This window comes from Charadrius vociferus, unplaced genomic scaffold (genome assembly GCF_000708025.1).
Source record: "Charadrius vociferus isolate BGI_N301 unplaced genomic scaffold, ASM70802v2 scaffold163, whole genome shotgun sequence".
NCBI lineage: Eukaryota > Metazoa > Chordata > Aves > Charadriiformes > Charadriidae > Charadrius > Charadrius vociferus.
Window position 1 is genome coordinate 15,312,302 of NW_009648332.1, and position 22,751 is coordinate 15,335,052.

The 22,751-nt window shown below is 39.0% G+C and overlaps 1 protein-coding gene across 1 annotated transcript in view; it reads right to left on the reverse strand.

Annotated features, from left to right (window-relative positions):
- The window catches only part of BCAR3 (breast cancer anti-estrogen resistance 3), a 52,939-nt gene that overhangs the window by 5,808 nt on the left and 24,380 nt on the right, over positions 1-22,751 (reverse strand). Inside the window, exons 3-6 of the mRNA XM_009884748.1 lie at positions 5,589-5,717; positions 4,039-4,481; positions 3,328-3,428; positions 891-1,528 (exon numbers count right to left, since the gene is read on the reverse strand). Of these exons, the coding sequence (XP_009883050.1) occupies positions 891-1,528; positions 3,328-3,428; positions 4,039-4,481; positions 5,589-5,717 (1,311 nt within the window). The remainder of the gene's footprint in view (positions 1-890; positions 1,529-3,327; positions 3,429-4,038; positions 4,482-5,588; positions 5,718-22,751) is intronic.

Consider the following 22,751-nt stretch of genomic DNA (forward strand, 5'->3'; position numbering starts at 1 on the left):
CTTAAAAAAACAACTGACCAAAACCCAACAAAACTGGCGGCACTTGGTTGCGGTAGCAACACTTGGTTCCGGTAGCTGCTCTGTGGCAGGTACAGCACTCAGTCATCCCAGCAAAGCAGTGCAGATTCAACTACAGTTACATTTCTTTTTATTACACAAAGTCATCATCTCATAAGAAGATGACTTCTCCTGTCTTTCCGTATTTCTGGTCCAATAGCTGATCTCCAGGCCCTGGTAGCTGAGCAAAGTCTACATTGTGAAAAATACTTCTTTGTGTTTTCGCATCTTTCCAAACAATTCCACTAGCAATCCAGTTCTCTCATAGGAGAGAAATGCAGAAGTCCTGATAGCTATTTTCTCTCACCATCTATCCAGCTGTAAAACAGAGACTCAGACAAAGATTAGGAGAGCAGCTAGTTTTAGAAATTTCAATATATTTAGTTCCATTGCATGTCTTACATTACAGCCAGCAGTATGGCGACCAGGTAATGTCTGTCTGCCATTTGCCCTTGCAAGATAACTAGCTATTTCCTGTCACGAGTAGGTCTTTCCCACAAGGGTTTACAGCATAGCCAGCTCTTCCTCCAGAGGAGAAGAAAGGCTGAATCACAGATACACAGCAACTGATAGGAGATTTAAAACATGCATATGGAGCACTGAGAGTTTGAGTCTAAATTCAAGGACAGTGGGAGACCTTTAGTCCAAAGGGTTTGTTAACAATCTTGTTCTTCAAATGGGAACAAAAAACCACCCCACCCTAAAAATTCCTGCAAGCAAGTCAATACATTTATTAGCTGCAAATCTACCCATTAGTCTTTTCAAATCAGTTCTTTAAAAAGTCTAAATTTACACAACGTAAAATAAAATGCAAGATTTTTATTTTTTTTTACCTTGCAGTCCATTCTCAGAATATGCTGTGCAATAATCTTTGGGTTGTTGGTGGTGAAAAGCTCCTTAACTCTTCTTAACATTGATGTTTCCAATGGTTTGTTTTCAGAAGGAAGTAGCCTGGATTCAAAATCGTTCGGTTTAAAACTAGACACCGTTTCAAAAACAGGTGCAGAAAAGATGCTGTCTTCTTCAGCCATCTCAGCTGGAACTTCTAAGGGATCTGCAGAGTTCATTGTAGGGTCATCTTCCAGGATAAAATAGTTTGTTTCAGAGTTCCTGAATGAGTGTGTTCCCTTCTCCTTTCGCGTCAGATGTTCCACATAGCTGTTTTTCTGACATAAATGTTTTGTAGCTGCAGGATCTTCGGCAGGGCTCAGATCACAATAGTGTCCTTCTGAACTGTGGGAAGCCAAAGGAGAATCCGGGGGCTTCATCAGGGGTGCTTTGCTGGGTTTAGGTGGAGGCTTTGGACAGAGCTGGCTGTCTGAACCTCGAAGAGCTTCCCCTGTTTGTGACTCAGAGGTGACTTTCTGAACAACTGTGGGGCTTAGAGAAGGTTCACTGCCTGTTCTAAACGCAGGAGAGCTTGGACAGCAGTCCGCATCTGCTTCAGGTAATTGAGATGGACGTCTTGAACCTGCAGGGGAAAACAGTAATTTAGAAGGCCAAAACATACAATTCCTGATGCCTGTAGCAGGGTTTATCCCTTAATGCTGTTTCCTGAGAATATTGTCAGTTCATGTCAATTATTCACTGACAAGAATGTATATGAAATTATATTTTGAGGAACGAGCTAGCCAGCAAATTCCATTCACTTGCTGATCCTCCCAAAATCCCAAATACACAGAACAGCTGCACCATAATATTATTCTGTGGTAATGCTGACAATAATTCCAGTCCCTGCCGCATACGTAGGCTATACTGTCAGAGCTGGATAGTCTCCATGGCTTGGAATAGGAGGTTTCTTTGTAACCTGATCTAGGCTATAAAAGCAAAAACTTCCAGCCACACCACACATAAAAGATGAGTCATTTCTGAGAACAACAAGTTTGAGATGAAAGAAAAGCTTCCCAAAGTCAAGCCTGAACCTGCAATAAGGTATGGAAGGAATGAATTTCAGGGATGCCAATCTTTTTGCTAAACAGTAGCTGATTTGAAGAACTGGAGAAATATCCATATACTTCTGTGTATTTATGCCTCATCTGGTACTCGTTGTATATGCAAACCTTGGTGTTCAATATAGGACTGAACCCTAGATCAGACATTCCCAATCTGCTGGTACCTACAGCAAAGTAGCCGCTTGCATCATGTGGGCTTTACTGCTTGTTTCCAGCTGCCTCTCAATTTATGCAGACCACAAAATCTGCAGATCACAGCCTGTCACTGCTCATAAGCAGTATGATACCAGAACCTGCTCAGAGGACCCTCACAACAATACTCTTCGGGTTAACTGTTATAGTACCAAAAGAAACATTTTTGCAGCCATGGATTGGAATAAGATAATAAATTAGATTACAGATGGACAGAAGCTTGTTTTATGAATGTCTGCCCATCCCACTGTTAAACACAGGAGGACACCCTTTCTTATAAAATACAATCTCACTATAGAAATAGTTAATATTATCTTTGTCTCGAGAAGTCTTTCCACAATAGGCACTATAAATCTTAACAGCTAGCATATTCAGAATTACTAGCAGCCTTGGAGGTCAAACGCTACAATTTGTTCACATGGGAACAGATGCATCATTGCAAGCTTCCTTACACAGTGTGTTAGTATGGAAACAATTGCTTAAACCTCTGAAGAATCTGAGAAAGAAAAAGCCACAACCAACAAATGACCAAGTGTTGGTACACCTTGTATCCCTGGAGGAAGAAAATGACAGCAGCAAAGGTGTTGAAAGGAACAAAAAGCAAAAGGGATAGTGAAGAGAGAAAGATTGAGAAAGACAGGAGGACAGAACTGAGTACAAGCGCCATGGTAGTGCTTTTCTCCTACTTAGAGTAGTGCTTTTCTACTACCACATCTATATATTTTACCCTGAGAAAAACCAGTTACCAAAATTTCCACGAAACACCGCTTCTACTTAATATACTTCTGGCAGGATGAAATGAGTGAAACAAGTCAGTGCTTGTAAAGCACAAGTAAGGAAAGGTAACACTGTCAAAAAGGATATTAATGCCAAGTGTAGCTGTCACTTTTTTTGGTGTGGAAGCCTGCTGTGTGCTGAGGTACTCAACTAGCTGGTGCGTTGCAAATAAAAAACCTGTTGCAATGACTTAAAGAGCAAGCAGTATGCTAACACAGCTTACACTGACCATTAAATATTTAATTTACAGTACTCAGAACACTCAACAGTCTCACTTTGGTCTGAAGTGTAACAGACCACCTGGGCACACACAGATTCTAAGTGCAAAACATTTAATTATAAAACATACCTATTAGCAGATAGCTCTCTGACTGGTGAGCCTTTAGAGGGAATCTTTTCTCCAGAACATGATCCAAACTAGCTGGCTGGCTACCACTTTTTTCTTTGTTTCTAGGGTAAACAAAAATGCAAACAAAAATATATCAGTATATCCGACACTTTTAACATACATACCTAATTGCCAGAATATATCGTAAACAGGGCAAGGATTGTTAGTTTTCCACTTGGGCAGCTTATAAGAATAAAAGGTACTTCATGCTGTTGTGGTAGCAATGACATGGGCTATAGTATGTGTTACCTTGCACCATTCATGAGGGTGTTTTTTTGAATGTTGAGACTTTTTAATGGAACGTTGGATTTGCACACTGAAATTAGGATCCATTATTCCATACTTGGTATTTTCGTTGCAGAAGTCAAATATGGAAAGAAAGACTTCTCTGGAGCAGCAGTAAGACTTTATTTTAATCGTTTGTCTTATGCTAGTCAAGATTTGCCAAGTCACTGGATAAGCTGCAGTGCTGTTGTGCTTCCAGAGTCTACATCTGCTCTTCCTCTGTGGATTTGCTGATTTCTTAGGCCCCAAAAAATCCTTTGCTAAAAATCAGCAAATCCTCACGCCTAGTCACTCACCTAAAATCAGAGTGAAAATTCACATCACCTACAGCGGGAGCTGACAGAGTTACCTCATCTCCCCCCCATAAGGACAGCAACATTAAAGTACCTCAAAAGATTTCCTCTGGGCGTGCTCTGCTCCGGGGATTGCATGCTGGATATGCCAAGACTCAGCCTTTTTGCAGTTTCTATTTTTCCTTCAGGGACACTTGGCTCTTTTTGTCGGGCTGGAGTTACACCATACTTTTCCTCTAGACACCGGAGAGGCACAGTCCTGTTGATAGGCTGAAAAATAATTGCTCCGCTCTGCTTTGATATCGGTGTGCGATTCCCAACATAGTATCTAACTAAGCCGGGTATACTGTCAAAACTTTCAAGTTCAAACTGATACTGAACGCGGCAGTAGGCTTCATTGAGTCTTAGAACCGTTCTGTTGATTTTAAAATGCTGAGAGGTATTTTTCCACTGACAGGTAAGAACAAAGTTCCCAGGACTGGAGAGAGAATCCCTAATCAGAAAATCTCCATCTCTCTGAACTAGGCCTTCTGCCACCTTTGAGGAAAAAGAAAAATACTTTCAGAATCAGAAAACAAGTCATCAAATAACACATTGCAACAAAATATTCTTAAACTTAATTTGGCTGCTCTGGGAGGACAGACAAAGCCAGAAATACAAAGCAAAGCATGAAGTGTGGTAGAAGAATGATGTTTCCCCAATTCTAAAATTAAGAGCTCATCCCACAGCAGAAATCTGGAGGGGCTTCTTGGAAAACGCCCAGCACCCAGAAGCATCACCCACTTTGGCATGTGTATTTCTTCTAGTTTGCCAATAGACAATAAGGCATGAAGGGAAAGCAATGACTCAGGATTTTAGAGTTTAAAGCTTTTTTCTTTTTCTTTTTTTTTTTTTTTTTTTTTTTTAAAGACAGTCACGCTGAAGTTTAGAAGCCATTACTACAGCACCCCAGAAATTGTCTTTTCAGTATTACCTTAAGTTACAGAAGCTTTCATTTTTCATTCTTTGTGAATACTGCATAGTACTAGGAAGAGCCAGAAAAACCCTGGTTTTCTGTTTTGCGTTAGTCCTTTCACAGGGTAAAGTGAGGTTAAGCGCAGCCTGCGCGGCTGCGGTGCCCCCTCTCCGCAGAGCTGCCCGCAGGGGGAGCTCCAGGTGCTCCGGCAGCCTCAGCTCCAACCCAACCACGGCTTTAACCTATTTTTAACTACCTTCCTAAGGATCAAAATTAAGTTATCGCACAGATTTTCTTGTGTTTGGTTGGCTGGTTTTTTTTTTCCTCCCCGAATTCCAAGTGCAAGAAAGAAAATAAACAAGAACCTTTTAACTTTGATTAAGAATACTGAACCAAATTAATGTCAGTGTGTCTGAAAAATATGTGGAGACAGTATTCTCATACAAAGCTTAAATTCCACTTCCGCCATTATTCAGTGCACACAAATCCTGATATATCTATATTTTCCACGTGTCTGCCCTGAATCCTCATTTTATGCCAAGCTGTGATAAATACCATAGCTTTCACATGAATAAGCATTACATTTCTACTAAATTAATGCAGATATCCGAGATGTGTATAGCACTTTAGTGTAATTCTGCTTATCTATAAAAGCTGAAAGCACTGTTGGCAATGCAAAGACCACGTACCTGCCGAGGAATACGTCCATGGTACCAGGCATGGCTACGCAAGTCTTCACTACTTAGCTGCAGTTCTTCCTCTAACTCCTTCTTCAGTTTTTCTGGGCTGTTATCCATAACTTGCCTCTCCCTAGAAAACTGCAATAAAAGATTAAAAGCTTCGACTGTGCCAAGTTTAGTGATTAACATTTTACCTGGGTTATAACTTCGATCACATGATCTGCACTAGCCACTGGAATGCAGGTGCTGCCCTTAGCCGGCTGGCTTGGCTTCGCTTGCTAGACTGTATTTGCAAAATCCAGCATTCGGCAAGATAACATGTGATTGTTATACACTGCACAGAACAGAGCAAAGTGTTCTGTTTGTACACTGAGCTAATAATGACACACCTACCAAGTCACTTCTCTTACTACTTTCTCTTTCCCATAAGAATTCTAACTACACCTCAAAAAATGGAGCTGGACCCAAATGCCCTGCTCTAATATTCTTTCTCCTGTTTAAACTCCCATTTTCAATTCAGATTCTTTCCCCTACCTCCCCCTCTCACCCTTTGAACCCATCCAATTAAGAATATTCCAAATGCATCAAGACAGGCTAACCTGGACATACATAGTTGTTCAGTATTTCTGTTGCACTAAAAAAAAAGTTTCCCAAAGTTTTCAACCTTAAAGAGCTTGCTTCTAAGTGTCATTAAATCTGCATGTCCAAGATGTTCTCTTCTTAAAGGGGGAAAAAGCTCTTGTTGCCCCTTAGCACAAAAAGCATGAGCTCTGATTGGACATATCTCCATTGCCACTATACAACTACTATGAGATTTTCTGGAAAATTTCAATCTTCATCTCTTCTTGGAGTACAGCTTCCATGCTGGACCACTCCGGCTCATTAGTCCGTGTTGTTGCAGTGCTGTTACAGTAAGGCGCAGTGTTTTCTCTAGAGAGTTGTCATGTACTCTTCGTAAGCACTCAGTGGAGGGAAGTTCTTTGGACTTCCTTACATTTTCCAAGGGCCGGGGACTCCAGCCCATCTTTACTGTTGCTGAAGAGTTTCAAAAGCCTAAGATACCCAAGAGAAACAGCTTCATTGCACGGGACATGTTCTACACTTATCAAAGAATCAGAGTATACCCTCTCTTAAAAGAAAGTGCATTTTAAAAAAGAGAGAGGGGAACAGAGAGGTGCTTCCAGCTGGAGAGCAGACTAAAATGCAACATTTTTTCCCAGTGCATTATGGATTTTTTTCTTAGCTCTGGATATGAGCCAAAGCTCACAGGTTCCTTCACTGACACAGTGATGTAAATATGCAACACACGCATTATTAAAAAAATAACTGGGAATGCTCGCCCACCAATCCTATTCTTTCCGTGAACACTGCTCTCTATAGCATTTTCTTCATATTGAGTACTCACAGCACCTAACTGTGGGAGCAGGTGGCATACATTTAGCACTTCTCTCAACAATCCGCCCTGCAATTTCAGCAGACTGAATTACAACAGATTACTAGACAGCAGATTTTTGGTGGAATAATGCCAGAAGAGGCATCGTGCTGCCAAAGCTATTTAAACATGCTGGGAGCCCAGAGAAATTCCGAGATGAGTTCTCGTCTTCTCTCTGCTTTTCTCTGAGAAAACGAAGACAGACGCAAATGAGCATAGTAGCTTATCCAGGAAGGTAACTCATAAAAACAACCTGGTAAAGAATCACTTTTCACCTCAGTTTTTCTTCTGTGAACAGGGTGGTATTTATCCATACAAATGTGGTTCAAAACGGACAACCATTTTCAATAAGGAGTAAATTCTTTGTGCTTGTTAAGGCCTTTCATCAACTCCTCTCAAGCTTTACAAGAAGTCGTCTGTGCAGGAACAAACCATGCCACAAAAAAATACCTTCACTCCAACGGCTCTTTCGTAAAACCATGTACAACATGAAGCGATTAAGTTACTGGGAGTAGAAAGGGTCATAGAAGAGGCTTGGTGAGGACTCAAGTCCGAAGGCATATCAGAGTCTCAAAACATAGTCAAGTAAGGCCAAAAACGCCTGCTGCACTCCAAACCTCTGTGACCTGTCAGACTAACACAGTTAGAGGACTAGCGGCACATGCCTGCCACCTTAATTTCTCAACTCAAACGGCTGGGTGCCCATTTAAAGCTGACTGGCATCGATTCCAGAATTAACAGTTAACCCTTTCACTGCCACATCTCATAGAATGATAGTGAGTATTATAGCATTTACACAAGCTGAAGGTAGAGTGAAGAGAGCACAAACTGAGAATAGACTTTTCAAGAGCACCTTTCCCCCGACCACGCAAGGAAGCGGCTAGACAACTTTTAAAGTACCCCCTCCGATCTAAACTACAGCATTCAGTTGTAATGGCATACAAATCTTTTACATTTATAGCTGTGTATTTTGCTGATCTTCTGAAAGGAACTACTACTGTTATGTGAACTGTATTTAAGTTTTTGAAAGATACTTTTGACTGAATAGAGATCTCAAAAAAACCCCCACCAAAACTACTGTAAAAATTGTTACTGTCATTCCAAAAGCATCTCACTTTATCTCAGTGGTAGGCAAAGCTACTGTAGATGGAACAGAGTATAGCACACAAGTGCAATAATTGAATTTGCTTAGGAGCGGCTAGACTCTTAGCCAACAGAGAGAGCTACAGGTCTTTGCGTACAGACTAATTTCATCCATTGTACTGACAGAAATTATCTTAAAAAAAACAGGCTGATCAAGTTACAGATAGACATGAATTACAAGTACAGCAGAGAAACCTAGAATTTCTTCTGGTGGTTAAATGGATTTTTCACTACTCGAATGTAATGAGACACATATTGCACTTGAATTACATCTAGCAACAAAACAGGAAAAACATTTAAGGAAATCAAACCAACTGAACGGTTAACATTCATGATTATTAGTTTGTTAAAAATCCTCTCCACCATGGTCTACCACACTGAGCATGCTCTGATTGCCAGAGGTCAGACATCTCCTGAGATGAAGCAAACATGCTTAAATAACCCTTATGCAACTCTGAACTTAGTGGAAGAACTCCTGTGGCTAGCACAAATCCCAAAATACACAGGGGGGAAACTGCCTAGGTAGGCAAGTTTAGTAATAGCATGTCTTCCTGGACAGTTTTTTGTTGGCTGAGACTGATTTCTTATACAACCTGAATCCATTAAAGGAGAAGCGTGACCAATGAACTGGTTGTAACCAGACCAGCCTATGCCTTTCTATTCTAGATGCCATACTCAAGGTCCTGCAAGAATATCTGCATACACTGAACCTCCCATCATGCAAGTAATCCCTTGCATGCTCAAAAATCACTCCAGGCACAGCCTACACAGGCATGTTAGTCTGTAAATAAGGAAGAGCCTAAGCTTAGAACAGTATAATTAGCTATGTCAATGCACTTTCTTTTAAAAGAAAAGGTGACCTACTCCACACAATGTGACACAGATACTTCAGTCTCATTTCCCAATAGCACCCAAAAGTTAATGGACAGTAATGGTATGCTGTAAATTTGCCCTAACTTCATAGTGACAAACCTTCATTTAGTGGTATGTCCTCAGTTTATGCCTTTGTCTAACACACTTTGTTGGCTCCTATCCAATAACAGAAAGAAACCTGAATTTACATTTACAGTTACATAGTGAAGTGGATGGTAAGAAGAAATTACAAAAAACACAAAATCTAGGATAAAAATTAAAGACTTCAGTATATTCTGCAACAAAACAAGGTTGAAGCGTCACAGGGAAGCTTCCAGCTTAAATTCTTTAAGATTTCCAAATAGTAACAACCCTGTTGGAGATCCCTGGTATATAAAAGCAATTCAACTCAGCAGAACTTCTCCAAATACAGTTGCTTTTCCTGACCTGCAAGGAACTCCCCTTAAGTATGTGCTTTCCAGAACTGTTTGTTCACATTTTAGTCACATTGTTTCCAGTCCGTGTCCTATTTTAAGATATTCCTGCCATGCTACGTTTTTGTGAACAGGTCTTTAAAAGAAAAATACAAAACTATTTAGCCATACAATATTACCAACCTCCATCAAAAGCCCTCAATCCTACTTACATACCCAACAGAAAACCTAAAGAGCCAAGAGTTTAGAAGGAGGAAAAAAATTTCCAATCAGTAGTTGTTTTAGTGTTTTTAATAAATGCCACGCAAGGTTATTGTATTTCACAAAGGATTTCTACTTCAGGGCCATTAAATTGAAAGCAGACTGTGCTTACAGATTTAACAAGCTACCCTTGATGTTACATATTCTTTTACCTTTTTTCAGGCAAATGTTAATCTAACATACCAAGAACTGGAAAATATCAAAGTTTAAGGAAGTAAAACATCAAATATACGATCTTATTCAGGGTAAATTTAAAGAGGACTTGATCTACCACAATATGCTGTACCTATGAAACTTGTGAACATGTTTTATGGGGATTTTCTCACAATAATCTGTTGTTTGTGCATCCAAGGGGCTACTTCCATTTGAGCGTTTGGCACTCTCCAAAGGAAACTCACTATTATCAAGCTCTTGTGTCAACCCTCCTAGCTGAACTTATCACATTAGATGAGAATAATTTTTAATTGTGTTGAATAATCCACTGTATGAGCTTGGTGGTAAACAAAATAGAAGTCCCACAGTTATTTCTGTTGCCTACTGGCAGTGAATTCTTTTTCTAGTTCCTATCTGTAACAACTCCAGTGAAGTACATGTACCAATGGAATAGCAAAATAGCTGAGAGAAGAATCACACAGGTTTCTACATACATACTCAAAGTTGCATCTTATGTGTTCTAGTTTTCATGGGTTACCTCAATTGTTATTAATTAATTCCTCTCTAAAGTGATCGAGTGGGGATTGTTTGTTTGTTTTTTCAACGGCTTGAATTATGAGGGAAAGACTTTTACTTTTTAGATACAGTTTGGAAGTGTTCCAAAATCTGCCATACTAGATCATCTCCTTCAGTTCTGATAATGCGGAATTTCATATCACCTCTTTTTATATCCTTCTGGGAAAGTATTATTTACTTAAAGTACAGCCAAGGACTGTTACAGGTACATGACTAGAGGTGGCCACATTTCCATCCTATCTCAATTATTTCCTGGTGCTTTGCACAGCTGTGCCAGCTGATATTTAAATTAGCCCAACAGGCAGCCTTGGAACCACCTGACTTCCTCTTGCCTCAAAGGTTTCAAAAAAAAAAAAAAAAAGAAAGAAAAAAGAAAGAGATAATTATTAGAGATAAATGAGAACAGCTCTGCAAAAACTGAAGTGTGATCTGATTGAGGAAAAAAGTCAAGCGAGTACCTTTCCTAAACCTTTAATAAATGTACTGTATCTATCTAAATCAAATCTATTACAGCTTTCTCCCAAATCCATCTTTTCTCCAACACTAGAGGCCTGCTACACTTGCTTAAGTGCACCAAGAACTCTGAACTACACCTTCCTGACCTTGTAAAATCACTAGGTCCTACAAAATCCCCAAATAAATGAGGAAAGATGGAAGAGAATTTGTGATTCAGCAAAAACTTAAATTTTGTGAGATTTACAGAGCTTTTAGCCAAGTGGATAATTTAACAGAAAGACCAATCAACAGAAAATGTGGAGGGGGTGCTGGGGCAGGGACAGGAAATACCAAGAGGGAAGACAAAGATGTGAAACAAGAAAGAAGGGAGGAGAAGCACAGACACAGGACACTAAAAACATCTGGAAAAGTGAAAAATTAATGAAATTCTTCTATTTCCAAACCACTAGAGAACAATCAACTTGTTCATACAGAAAATGAACATTTTATTGTCAAAGTTCCAATTCTGTATTAAGATATACTTCACTGGCTGCAGAGATCCCTTAAGTCTCTAACCCTGTGCTCTTGTGATCCTGATCAGACTGCCTCTCTGGCACTATGAGTACAAGTATTTTAAAATATACAGTTACATCAATTTATAGTATAGTTTAATTTTATTTATAACGAGTACAATGTATTTCATTTCACTTATAACTCTATTAATCGGCCACCAAAACCAACAGACTTGCACCAGGTGTTTAAAAGAACACCATGTGGAACCAGACTTTCCATCTTTGTTTGAAAACATTTTTGTCAATCCTTATTTTCCCCTGCACAAAAAAATAGTATCATCGGCCAAGAACTTACAAAGTGACAAGAGCACACAGAGTTATTTCTGAAATAGTTATTTTGAGAAAGAACTAATGGGAAAAAGGGAGTTTCTAAATTCGGGAAACCATTTTCTGATTAACTTTGACATTTTGAACTACAGCTGTGGCGATGTTCGTCTCAGGGGCAGTTTTCTCTTATCTTGCAGAGTGCACAAGTTCACACAGGACTGTAACAAGTGCTATGTTAAGTAATGGAAGGTACAAAATGGATGATGAAAGGCTCTTTGCATAGATGACTGCTATCTTCTGCAAGATTTTATTTTTATTTTGTAGTGGCTTAATTGGTTGGTTGAGACATAGAAGAAATAATATATAAGCTTTCAGCCATGCCCAAGATACAGGAGAGAAATCCTGAACTAATCAGACAGATGAATTACAGGAGGATGGCAATTTTGAAGCCCCAAGATTTCTGTGTGCTTGTTTAGGTAACAGGTGACAACTTTTGAGGTTACTGATGAAAAAATAACAAATCACTGATAAGTTCCATGATTACTGTGATGGCTCTTTAAAATCAAATAAACTCCATCTTGTGCACATTCTCAGTCTGCCACTATGAACAACATCACCTACCTGACAATCACAGAAAAGTGGCCATTTTTTATTGACTAATAAGTGAGATACTTGTTTGGGAGGAGGAAAATCAAAAAGGCTTTTAGTGCCAAGTTCAGTTTAATGTTAACTGAAGGTAACGGAAAGACTCTGTATCCACCTTCCACTACAACACTACACTGATAACAATTCCTTAATTTTCTAGATGACCACATTCAGAGCTAGGAGGACAGCCTCGTTTCTGGAATATGGATCCTGCGAAATCCTGAGTTTAGAGTCAGTCAAATCCCAATCTCCTCATTCAGTGACCCCGAGGGATTTTGACTACCAAATCTAAAGGATTTTAGAAGTTGGGTAGTTGGGTTTTTTTATTATTATTTTAACCTGAGAAATAACTACATGAAAGGTATTACCGAGAAGTTAACAGCAGAAATATCTACTGGAGAATGTTCCCATTCCCATCAAACAGGAATCACTTACAGAGCACCACTGGTCCCTCTGCTATCTATATGTTTATGATAGAGGATATACTGCAGTGAAAATTTGATGAACTCTATAAAATTACCATGGGAAATTGAAAAAAGTTCTATAGCATAAGACTTATCAAAACTTAAACTCAGCAGCAAGACAGTGGGGAATCAAAGTTCAGGAAGCTATACAAAATTTCACATCATTTTGATTAGTCAGTCTTTTCTCATCTGGTCCTGTCCAACAACAACAAATCTAACATCAAAACGGCAGACCCATAATACTGGGTGGTGATGACTTGTAAACTCATGTTATCAAATCCAACTGCCTCCACATACATGCTGAAACTGGATACATGAAGCCTGAGGATGCCAGTAAAACAGATTTAGATCATCACATACTGAAGAAATATTAATTAAGATCTATTATCTATAAAAAGCGTTTGCAATTCATCCAAGATAAGAGATGGCACTTGCAATAAGTAGCTGCTTAGAAAAGGCTTCTTACGCATGCCACATTCATAGCATTAGTACATTACTCAGTAATGTGCTAGTTCAATGTGCTTGAAGTTTTAAAACTTGGCAGTGCTGATAATTTGAGTGGCTTTCCCCTTTTGCGCAGCTTCAGCTGAGGGTGAATCATAGCAGAGAATTAAGAATGAAGATACTTGAACTTCAATGTCTTTCCCTCCGATATGACAACCATACTAGCGAGAACTAAGAACAACTGTCTTGTGGCAAAGATAACTTCAGTAATTTAGACCTCTTCATTTCTTAAGTCACTGCTTATCACTGATTTAGTCATAACTTAATTTTTAACTTCCAAAAAAATGCAAAAATTAAAGAACAATATTTTGGCTTGGAAGTGGTGTAAGTCACAATTTAGAATCCTCTTTTTTTTTTTTTAACCACAAACAGAAACCGCTTGCCTTGAAGTTTCCCTTTATTTTCCTCAAATGTAGAAGCTGACCTTAACTGTAAACAGCTATTAAAACCAAAGGGGATTGTAAAAGGTTCTGACATGTCACAACTGAAGAATGAGTTGATCCAAGGTTCAGATCTTCTGCACTGATCATTATATTTTCTGTTAATGTATGGGAAACCAAATCAAACATCTGCTATTGAGATCCTAATTTCAAACGCTAAAATTAAGTACAGTAAAATGTGAGCACTCAAGTGCTGTACTGTTTCCTGTGCTTTGATGGAATGCAACGAGGCATCTCTAAGCTTGGTGACATACTGTTTTCAATTAAATTAGACAACATAATTACAATGAATTTATCTCAGTGCAGAAAAATACCTGAATCTCTCAGAGGTAGCTGTGGACTTCAACACGCTTATTTATGGATCAATTTGGCATTTCATTACAATTGTAATTACTATTAAAACTAAGAATTCATCTCATGTAATTACACAAACTGATTTTGCTTGAAGTGGTATGTTTTCACAGATTAAGTAAGACGACAATTTAGGCTCAGTTGTTCACATCATCCTAGGCACTTCGGCATTTCATAGTACGTACATCATTTGGCCCTAAGGTGCAGACCTTACTTGATTTGACCACCAGCTGTTTCTATAACTACAGCCACTTTCTCTACAGCAAACGCACCCCCGTTTCCTACCATCAGAACCTCTTAAAATAGCAGTTCATCAGATTCAACTAATGCTAAATCTGCATGACAGAACGCATGCATTCAAATCTATTTTAAATGCTGCAAATCTCTTTAAATAGAACCTTATTTTTGAAAGAGCCCAGCTGTAATTTGTTTCTACATAAATGGTTTTATTTTTTACCCTCCATACAGCAAACACTATTAATGTTTCAGTTTCTCTAGAGACTATATGGATTAGACCAAATGGAAAGTTGCCATGACAACACCACCGTTATTTTAGGTATTAGAAATTCATGCCAAGTTAAACAAAGGGCATGCATGGTCAAGAACAACGGTTTTATAACTGTTCTGACAGCCAAGAATAAAACCCAATGTCATTTTTAAAGTTTTAGATCAGAAGAGTTAAGCCTTTTGCTTAAAATCAGAATGAAAATTAAAATTCTGAGATTTGTCCCACTGAGAAAGAGAAGAAAGTCTGATCAGAGTCACTTTTTCTGTGTGCCCAACAGACAGTCCCACACCCCACTTTCAGAAATAGAGAGTTAAAAGGCTAAATCACTGGAAGAGAGAAAAGAGGGGCAGCTGTTCACAACTTTTAAGTGCCTCAATCAAAGTCTGAAAGCTGACAGGCCAGAAGATAGCTTCACATCCTTCCTCATTGCAAGCGCTCCAGAAAATCCATACACATCACACAACGACTTACAGAGCTGACACTTTGTTACTCAAAGAACAATTCAAGCATAAATCTTCAACACAAAGATTTATAAGCTTAAGTGTAGCTCACAGGTCCTCAAAGGTAGTTAGATACCCCACCTGATTACAATTCAATTGCCAAGTCACTTAGACACTTCTCTAAGTCTGGCTCTAAATGTTTACAAAGGCTTTTTCTTTGTATATAGTGCATTTTGCATAAAGTGAAAGATGTCCCTGTTCACGGCAGGAAGGTTGGACTAGACGATCTTTAAAGGTTCCTTCCAACCTAAACCATTCTATGAGTACATGATTTTGTGCATTTTTTAATTTAAAAAGTTCTAAAATATAAGGACAAGTCCAAAATTCTCTGAAGTGTTTAAAAAACCTGAAGTCCTGAGCAAAATTGCCTATATTTTCAGCAAGTAGGTGAAAACTTTATGGAACCTAGTGGTTTGATCAGCTAAATTCTGAAAGCTTGAAACTTTGCTAAAATTCTTTTCAGCGAGTCCCAAACCAGGGCATTTCTAACTTAGTGCCTAATCATAAAGATAGTCAGCTTCAGGCTTATAAAACTGAAAGTTGTTTAAGCTTCTCTCTGAGACAATTGTGAATTCTAAAGATGTTCTTTAGAACAGAAACAGACTGTACCCAACCATTGTATAAAAACAAACACATCTGAACAAAACCTAAAAGCATTACTGACTAGCACACTGTGTATTTACTGTTATTGAAAAAGGGCACCTACCTTGACTCTGATAATAGACTTACGATGATAAAAGCAGCAAAATGCTGCAATCAGCATTTGAAAAACATTATAATCCTTCGGCATTTTCAGTTCTGCTGTTTGCAGTTCCTCAAGACTGAAGACAAACAGTCACTATTAGCAGTTTTCAGAGGTTCATCAAGGTCTTTAGTATCACCACTGCCTGGCAGAGCTGCTACACCCCCCTACTCACGTATCAGTCTGGGACACTTTCCGCAGCTGAAGCTGATACTATCAATTCAGTGGCCGCTGGCATGCTTGCTTCCAGCATGCCATATAGAGAGTGCCAGAATCCTCATGTGATCCATTTCACTCACCAGTGAAATCCTAGCTCTTCTATCTTGGTATCCCCTGGCTCAGAGATGTACTGAAGCCACCAGTTCAAGGCAAACTTCTCTTCCTGATGAGATGCAATACCTGACTGTCTCCCTGTGCTGATAAAGGCTTAATCAGTTACTCCAGCTCAATCATGAAACGTCTATCTGCATTGTCAATAATATAGACATAAAACAACAAAAAAAAACCAAAGGGGAAAAGCAGTTGATTACTGTTTGACAACTGTTACTCTCCATGCTCAAATAACAATTACATCCTTAGAGCTTAGGTAACCAAGGAAAATGATAAATCTGTTTATTTTTAATTAGGGAGCTTCTGGCAAGCAGTCCTTGGTAAAAACAGCAAGAAACCAACACCATCAGCATGGTCAGTATTAGTGGCGCAGCCAAGATACCTTTACTATTTAAAGCTATCGGTGGACAGCTTTAGCTTGGTCATAGTCCCACGGGATTGTGTAAACCGCTAGAGAAAGAAAGGACTGAATTCAAGAACACCTTTGATTTGGCAAAGTAAAAATAAACACTAAAACAAAATAAAAAGCAGCAGTTTTATTCATGCCAGTGATTCTGTTCTCTTGGATAGCGTACTCCATAGCTCACTGACCAGTAAACCACTCATCAGCAAAGAATCTGTCCCTAAATACCTCAAGGCCCTCTCAAGAACGAAGGCAAAAAAGGCAAATAACTTGGCCAATTATAATAGCTGTTAAGAGACAAGACCTCACCTCCATAGCAGCCCAATTAACAGACTTTGTGAAAGGATTGAGCGGTACAAGAAAGCCTGTAACACCTAAAAAAAGAGAAACTCTGAAGATATCAGTCACTTATAACTTGGTTGGTACAGAAGTCACTGATATTTCAGACTTCAGATTAGGAATAAGTTAGTCCCAAGAAGCGGTTAAAAAGAAGAGTTACTTGTCTTTTTCTTCAGCAACAAATATATCCTATAATTAGCAGGGCATATATATTAAATGCTTATTGATGTCCTCAGATATTACTTGCAAGGCAATACTTCTCACCTAATAATAGAATGCTTCCTCTCCACACTGACTGAACAACGTGAAGTGCCCTCACTCAGTGCCTGCATCAAGCAGTGGGACTTGGCACATAAACCAAGCAGCAGCACTGAGCAAAGGCAAGACATAAAACGTGTACTGCCTTTCAAGGCAAGTGGGATGGAGAGTCTATCCAAAAAGAAAAGGAAATCTCAGTCTTCACAGAATTCACAGAATTCACAGAATTGTTAGGGTTGGAAGGGACCTCTGGAGATCATCTAGTCCAACCCTCCTGCCAGAGCAGGGTCACCTACAGCACGTTACACAGGACAGCGTCCAGGCGTGTTTTGAATGTCTCCAGAGTGGGAGACTCCACCACCTCTCTGGGCAGCCTGTTCCAGTGCTCCACTACCCTCAAAGTAAAGAAGTTCCTTCTCATGTTAAGATGGAACTTCCTATGTTCAAGTTTATACCCATTACCCCTCGTCCTATCACTGGGCGCCACTGAAAAAAGACTACTCTCATCCCCTTGGCATCCTCCCATTAAGTATTTGTATGTATTAATAAGATCCCCCCTCAATTTTCTTTTCTCTAGACTAAAGAGACCCAAGTCCCTCAGCCTTTCCTCATAAGAAAGGTGCTCCAGTCCCCTAATCATCTTTGTTGCCCTTTGCTGGACCCTCTCCAGCAGTTCCCTATCTTTCTTGAACTGGGGAGCCCAGAACTGGACACAGTACTCCAGATGCAGTCTCACCAGGGCAGAGTAGAGGGGGAGGATGACCTCCCTCGACCTGCTGGCCACACTCTTCTTGATGCACCCCAGGATGCCATTCGCCTTCTTGGCCGCCAGGGCACATTGCTGGCTCATGGTCATCCTGTTGTCCACCAGGACTCCCAGGTCTTGATAACAAGGAAAGGGAAGCGTGATGTGTAAAGTTCTCTCACCTGTTTGACCACCTAAGGTTTACAAGTATCTAGCGCCAAGTTAATCACTAAAACCAGAATGCTCATAAAGCTAGTCAGACTACTTGGCCATGTGTAGGAGACGTTATGCCTGTGACTCTTTTGAGGAAAGGAAAACCCTGTGGGAATAAAAGATCAGAGCATTAAACGGACTGAAGTGTGATTACCCTGGCATGAAAAAGGATGAAAGACTGGCTCAGAAAGGAAGCTGAAAATAATGACTTTGAAGATGGAGTCCTACTATAGCTGGGGAGAGGAAATGCCTCCCCAAGTAGTTTATGACAAACTTGGACAATGAATGAGTAGATAAAATACTAAGAATGTGAAAGTAACCTCCTTTTCTCTCTACTCTATGCTGCAGCATATTTTAATTTATTTTAACTTCTTTTTACACTTTGAGGAAATCTAGAGGATTGCTTTAGCAGGTAGCCAGAGAAGATGAAAATATACCCCGCAGAACTCCAAACACAACAGCCTTAACTGTGACTTCTTCATCAATTTACAGAAGAGAGGGGGGGAAAAATGACAAAAAGGGGAAATGAAATTCATGGATGCATCAGTTGAGGCATTTCTGTTTTATAATGGTGACAAGAAAGTATTAGTATCACTGCAAATACACTGAAGTTTCATTTGGAATATTATGAATGGAAACTATCAAGACAAGCAACTCAGAACTACAGCAGGTGACAAGAATGGATTTTAGGACGACTGATCTATTTTGGCAGCAGAAACAAACTGGTTTATCAATGAAAAATAAGATGGGCCACTTCTCCTCTGAAAAGAGTTAGAAGTAAGTTCCAAAAAGGAGAGGAGTTCTTCATGGGGTTAAAAAAAAAAAAAAAGGAACAAGAAGTATTATAACCTAGCAATGAGCAAACCTATACTGAAATTTAGACAAAGGTTCTCAGTCATCACCAAAAATAAAACCCCTCAACTTTCCAGAGAATAGATGGTTGGAGTGGCAGTTCTAATAAGAGTTCAACTAGAAGCACTTCATAAAAAGAAAAAAAAACAACACCCAAGTCCCCATAGTAGCATGATATGGTATGTGTGACAATAGTGAGGATGCAGTATCCTTTACATACTTGTGTTTTCCTACTTTGTCAAGTTCTAGATGGCAAATACAACCATTATTGTGGTTCACTAGCTAACACGTGCTTATTTCCCCAGGCCTTGATAACTTTACACATACATTCATGTCTTACAGAAAGACCTATAAGTTTTGCAACTTCTTGTATGACTCGTTTACCCAGGGATACTTACTGGTACCATTCCATTGGTCTAGTTTGAATAATATAATTCTCAATACGGTTCTTTCCCCCAAAACAAATAGTAAAAACACAAAGAACAAAGTTTTTGCAAATTAATCATCTTCCCAGACCTTTTTAACAGGACCTAGATTCCCCCTTTAGTCTTTTTCTACGGAGAGCAAATGAACGTAATGGGTGTATCCTCAACAAATTCCCTGGATTGTAGGCACAATCTCCCCCCTTTAATGGGAATAGCACAGCTCAATCTGGAAAGTAAATTTGGCCTAATACATATTCAATATGGGAGTGTCTATTTTTCACTTGAAAGGCTTGTTACTAAGCAGCAGTGAAAAAAGTTTAAGTGTTACATCCACAGCTCAACATGAACAGCAGGGCATAAATTACAAATGGTAATCGCCAGTTCCTTATTTCTTGTCTGTAATGGAGTAAGTAAAGAATCAAAAATTACGTATGCTGTGAGAATGACAGAAATAATGAACCTTAAAAAGTAATACTGTACAATAACATACAGCAGCTGCTGACATTTTTTTTTTTATCAACAGTATAACTGGCAGGAAAGAGGGTACTTTATTTAGATAGTGAATCTATTTTTTAAAAAACCAAAATTAATGGGATTTTTGCTTTTATTAAAAGTTCACATGACTTCTGCACATATGGTTCAATGAATGGATGACACGTTCTTAAGATTCAGAACCAGAAGCTTTGCATGACACTGTGATACAGCAGTAAAAAATAAAATTAAGACTACCGGAAGTACAGTATGATAGCTCCTGCACTGCTGGCTATCATGAAGCTGTTTTCAGCCAGCATGTTTGAGAACAGCCTTCAGGCTGCTCCACGTTATATTTCATACACAGATAGGATTTACACTTAAAATATTGACTTAGAGAAACAAAGGATGGTTTAGCCATTTTCACTCTCCTGTCCTGTGACTTTCTGCTGGTCCTTTGACTCTGCACATGAGAAATAAACCAGCTGTATCTTGCACCTTAGAAACAGTCTTTCTGCTAAGTCAATCTATTGATGTATTTCTAATGCTCTCCAACATTAACAGATCAACCATCAGCTTAATTTCTTTGTTTCCAAAGATCCTTGCCAAGAATCTTAAAATATCTGATAATCCCTTCATCTGTTTCTAAGGATGGCTGGCTAGAGTGGTTTTGATAACTAAGTTTATTAAGAAAGGATGTCTAAGTTCATAGAATTCAATGCCACATGAGTTTAAAGATACTTGACTATATATTCGGTGCTGAGTTCCTAATAGTCCATCAGGAAGAGAAATTAAGGTGTCTCTGCTGGCCTCATCTGTGTTATTACAAATCATCTGGAGTTATTTAGGCTGTTTTCATGGTCTGGTTTAAATTACATTTACCCAGCACGGCATATTGGGACTCTTCCCCTGGCACACCTAAACTGTGTCCAGCTCCACTCACAGCACATTGCATATGCAGGAGTTTGAAGCCTTCACACTGGACAGTGTAAACCTGCTCTGGGGGAATTCTTTTAGGCTGCTTTAATTGTACAGGTCAAACAAGATAGTATGTAGGGATAATTTCTCCACTGGGGTCTGGTTTCTTTTTCTCCCATCAATAAAAAAAATAAAAAATAAAATTCTTTGGCTTCAAAGTTGTAAGTGGCTCAAGTAAAGCAACCAAACTCCATAAAAATATAAACACACAAAAATTTACAAGCAGTCTGAAGTTATGAAAACAGTCTGCTGATCAACAAGAGGCTACCTTGAACCAAGTATCACTCATGTTCATGGAAGTGCTTGTAATTCACACACAGAATTATGATTTGTGATTTCATATTACAGAGAAATAATTTCAGACTAAATTAGATAAGGGAATTGGTGGCTTGCCACTGTTACTTAGTACTAGATCAACAAATCATTTAAGCATTTAAATCAGCCTAACAATATTCAGTGAAATACATGTAATGCTTTAGATTTCTCTCCACTAAATGAAAGTAAACAATCCAGGTGGAAAGACAGTTGTAAATGAAAGAAGGCATGGTGTACCATAGAAGAGCCAACAACATAAACCTGATTTGATACAGCACGCAGCCAATCCAGAGCACGCTGCTCACTGTCGCTGGACTAATGACACCATATGGAATACGGATACGCCCCGGTGACACAGTCCCACATGCACAATCTAACTATGGCTGTGAGTGCCTGTGGCTATAAAATGGCACCTGTGTAATGAAGTATAACACGAATAAAACTTGATAGAAAAAAAACCAAAGAAAATCTAAGCATTTAAATCTTCAGATTGAAACAGTCTTCATGTAATACACACGACCTCTCTTTAACTAGTTATTTGGTCTTTTTAAGGTGAGAAGAAGTCAGGGAACAGGGGACAACAACTCATAAATAATTTGTCCATGCAAACAAGATCTTCACAATGCCCACTACCATTCAGTCTTAGTACTTAGTCCCTCAGACATGGCCCATCGCCTTTAACAACACTCTGTGGGGGATGCCTCCAAATACAGGTAGTGCCCAACTGTTTACAGCTGAACACTTTTTAAAGTGTAGAATAAGTGGAAGAAAAGGGATGACAACACTGCCAGAAGTGTTGCTTACTTTTATTTGTTCCTAACTCAACTGTCTACAGGTGCATAAAGTGTGTCGTAGTTTAGGCACCACCAAGCTCATGTCCTACCATTCCTGTGTCAATTCTTAAATAGAACTAACTTTCATACTCTCTTCTATAACCTCACTTCCTGCAGGCTGTTGTTGCTGCAGCTTCTGATCATAAATCAATAGATACAGCTGCAACTGTAATTACACTTGTTTGCATTGCAGGGGTGTGGTACGGAAGAGGTCAGCATAAATTCTTCCTCCTCTCTATCGCATTTCCATGAGGCAAAGTCAGAAATACGCTTCAGTTGTACAGGAATAGTGAGAAAACAGAATTTGCATACATTTAGTTTTCAATGCTGCTTGAATAAATCCCTTTGAAAATCTGATTCATATAAAAAAACAGATTGTCAGCTGCAAGAAATAGGCACCCAACCTGTTTACGAGCTTCCTACTAGGTGCTAATTTGCACTTTAAGACATCCAAATACCTTTGAAAAATCTCATCTTTTATACTTAAAACATACAAACTCTACAGTCATCTGGCAATAGGCCTAGTTTTCCTACTAGCCATCTTCCTATTAAGAAGCCACCAGCAGGTTTTATTTACCCTACCAAAAACTAGTATACATATTCTTGAGCTCCACCTACTGTCTGCCAACCCATGTACAATCATGAAGCAATTTTATAATGTCTCACCCATCTTTCCTTCAATTTATTCCTTGGATTAAAAAAAAAAAAAAAAAAAAAAAAAAAAAAAAAAC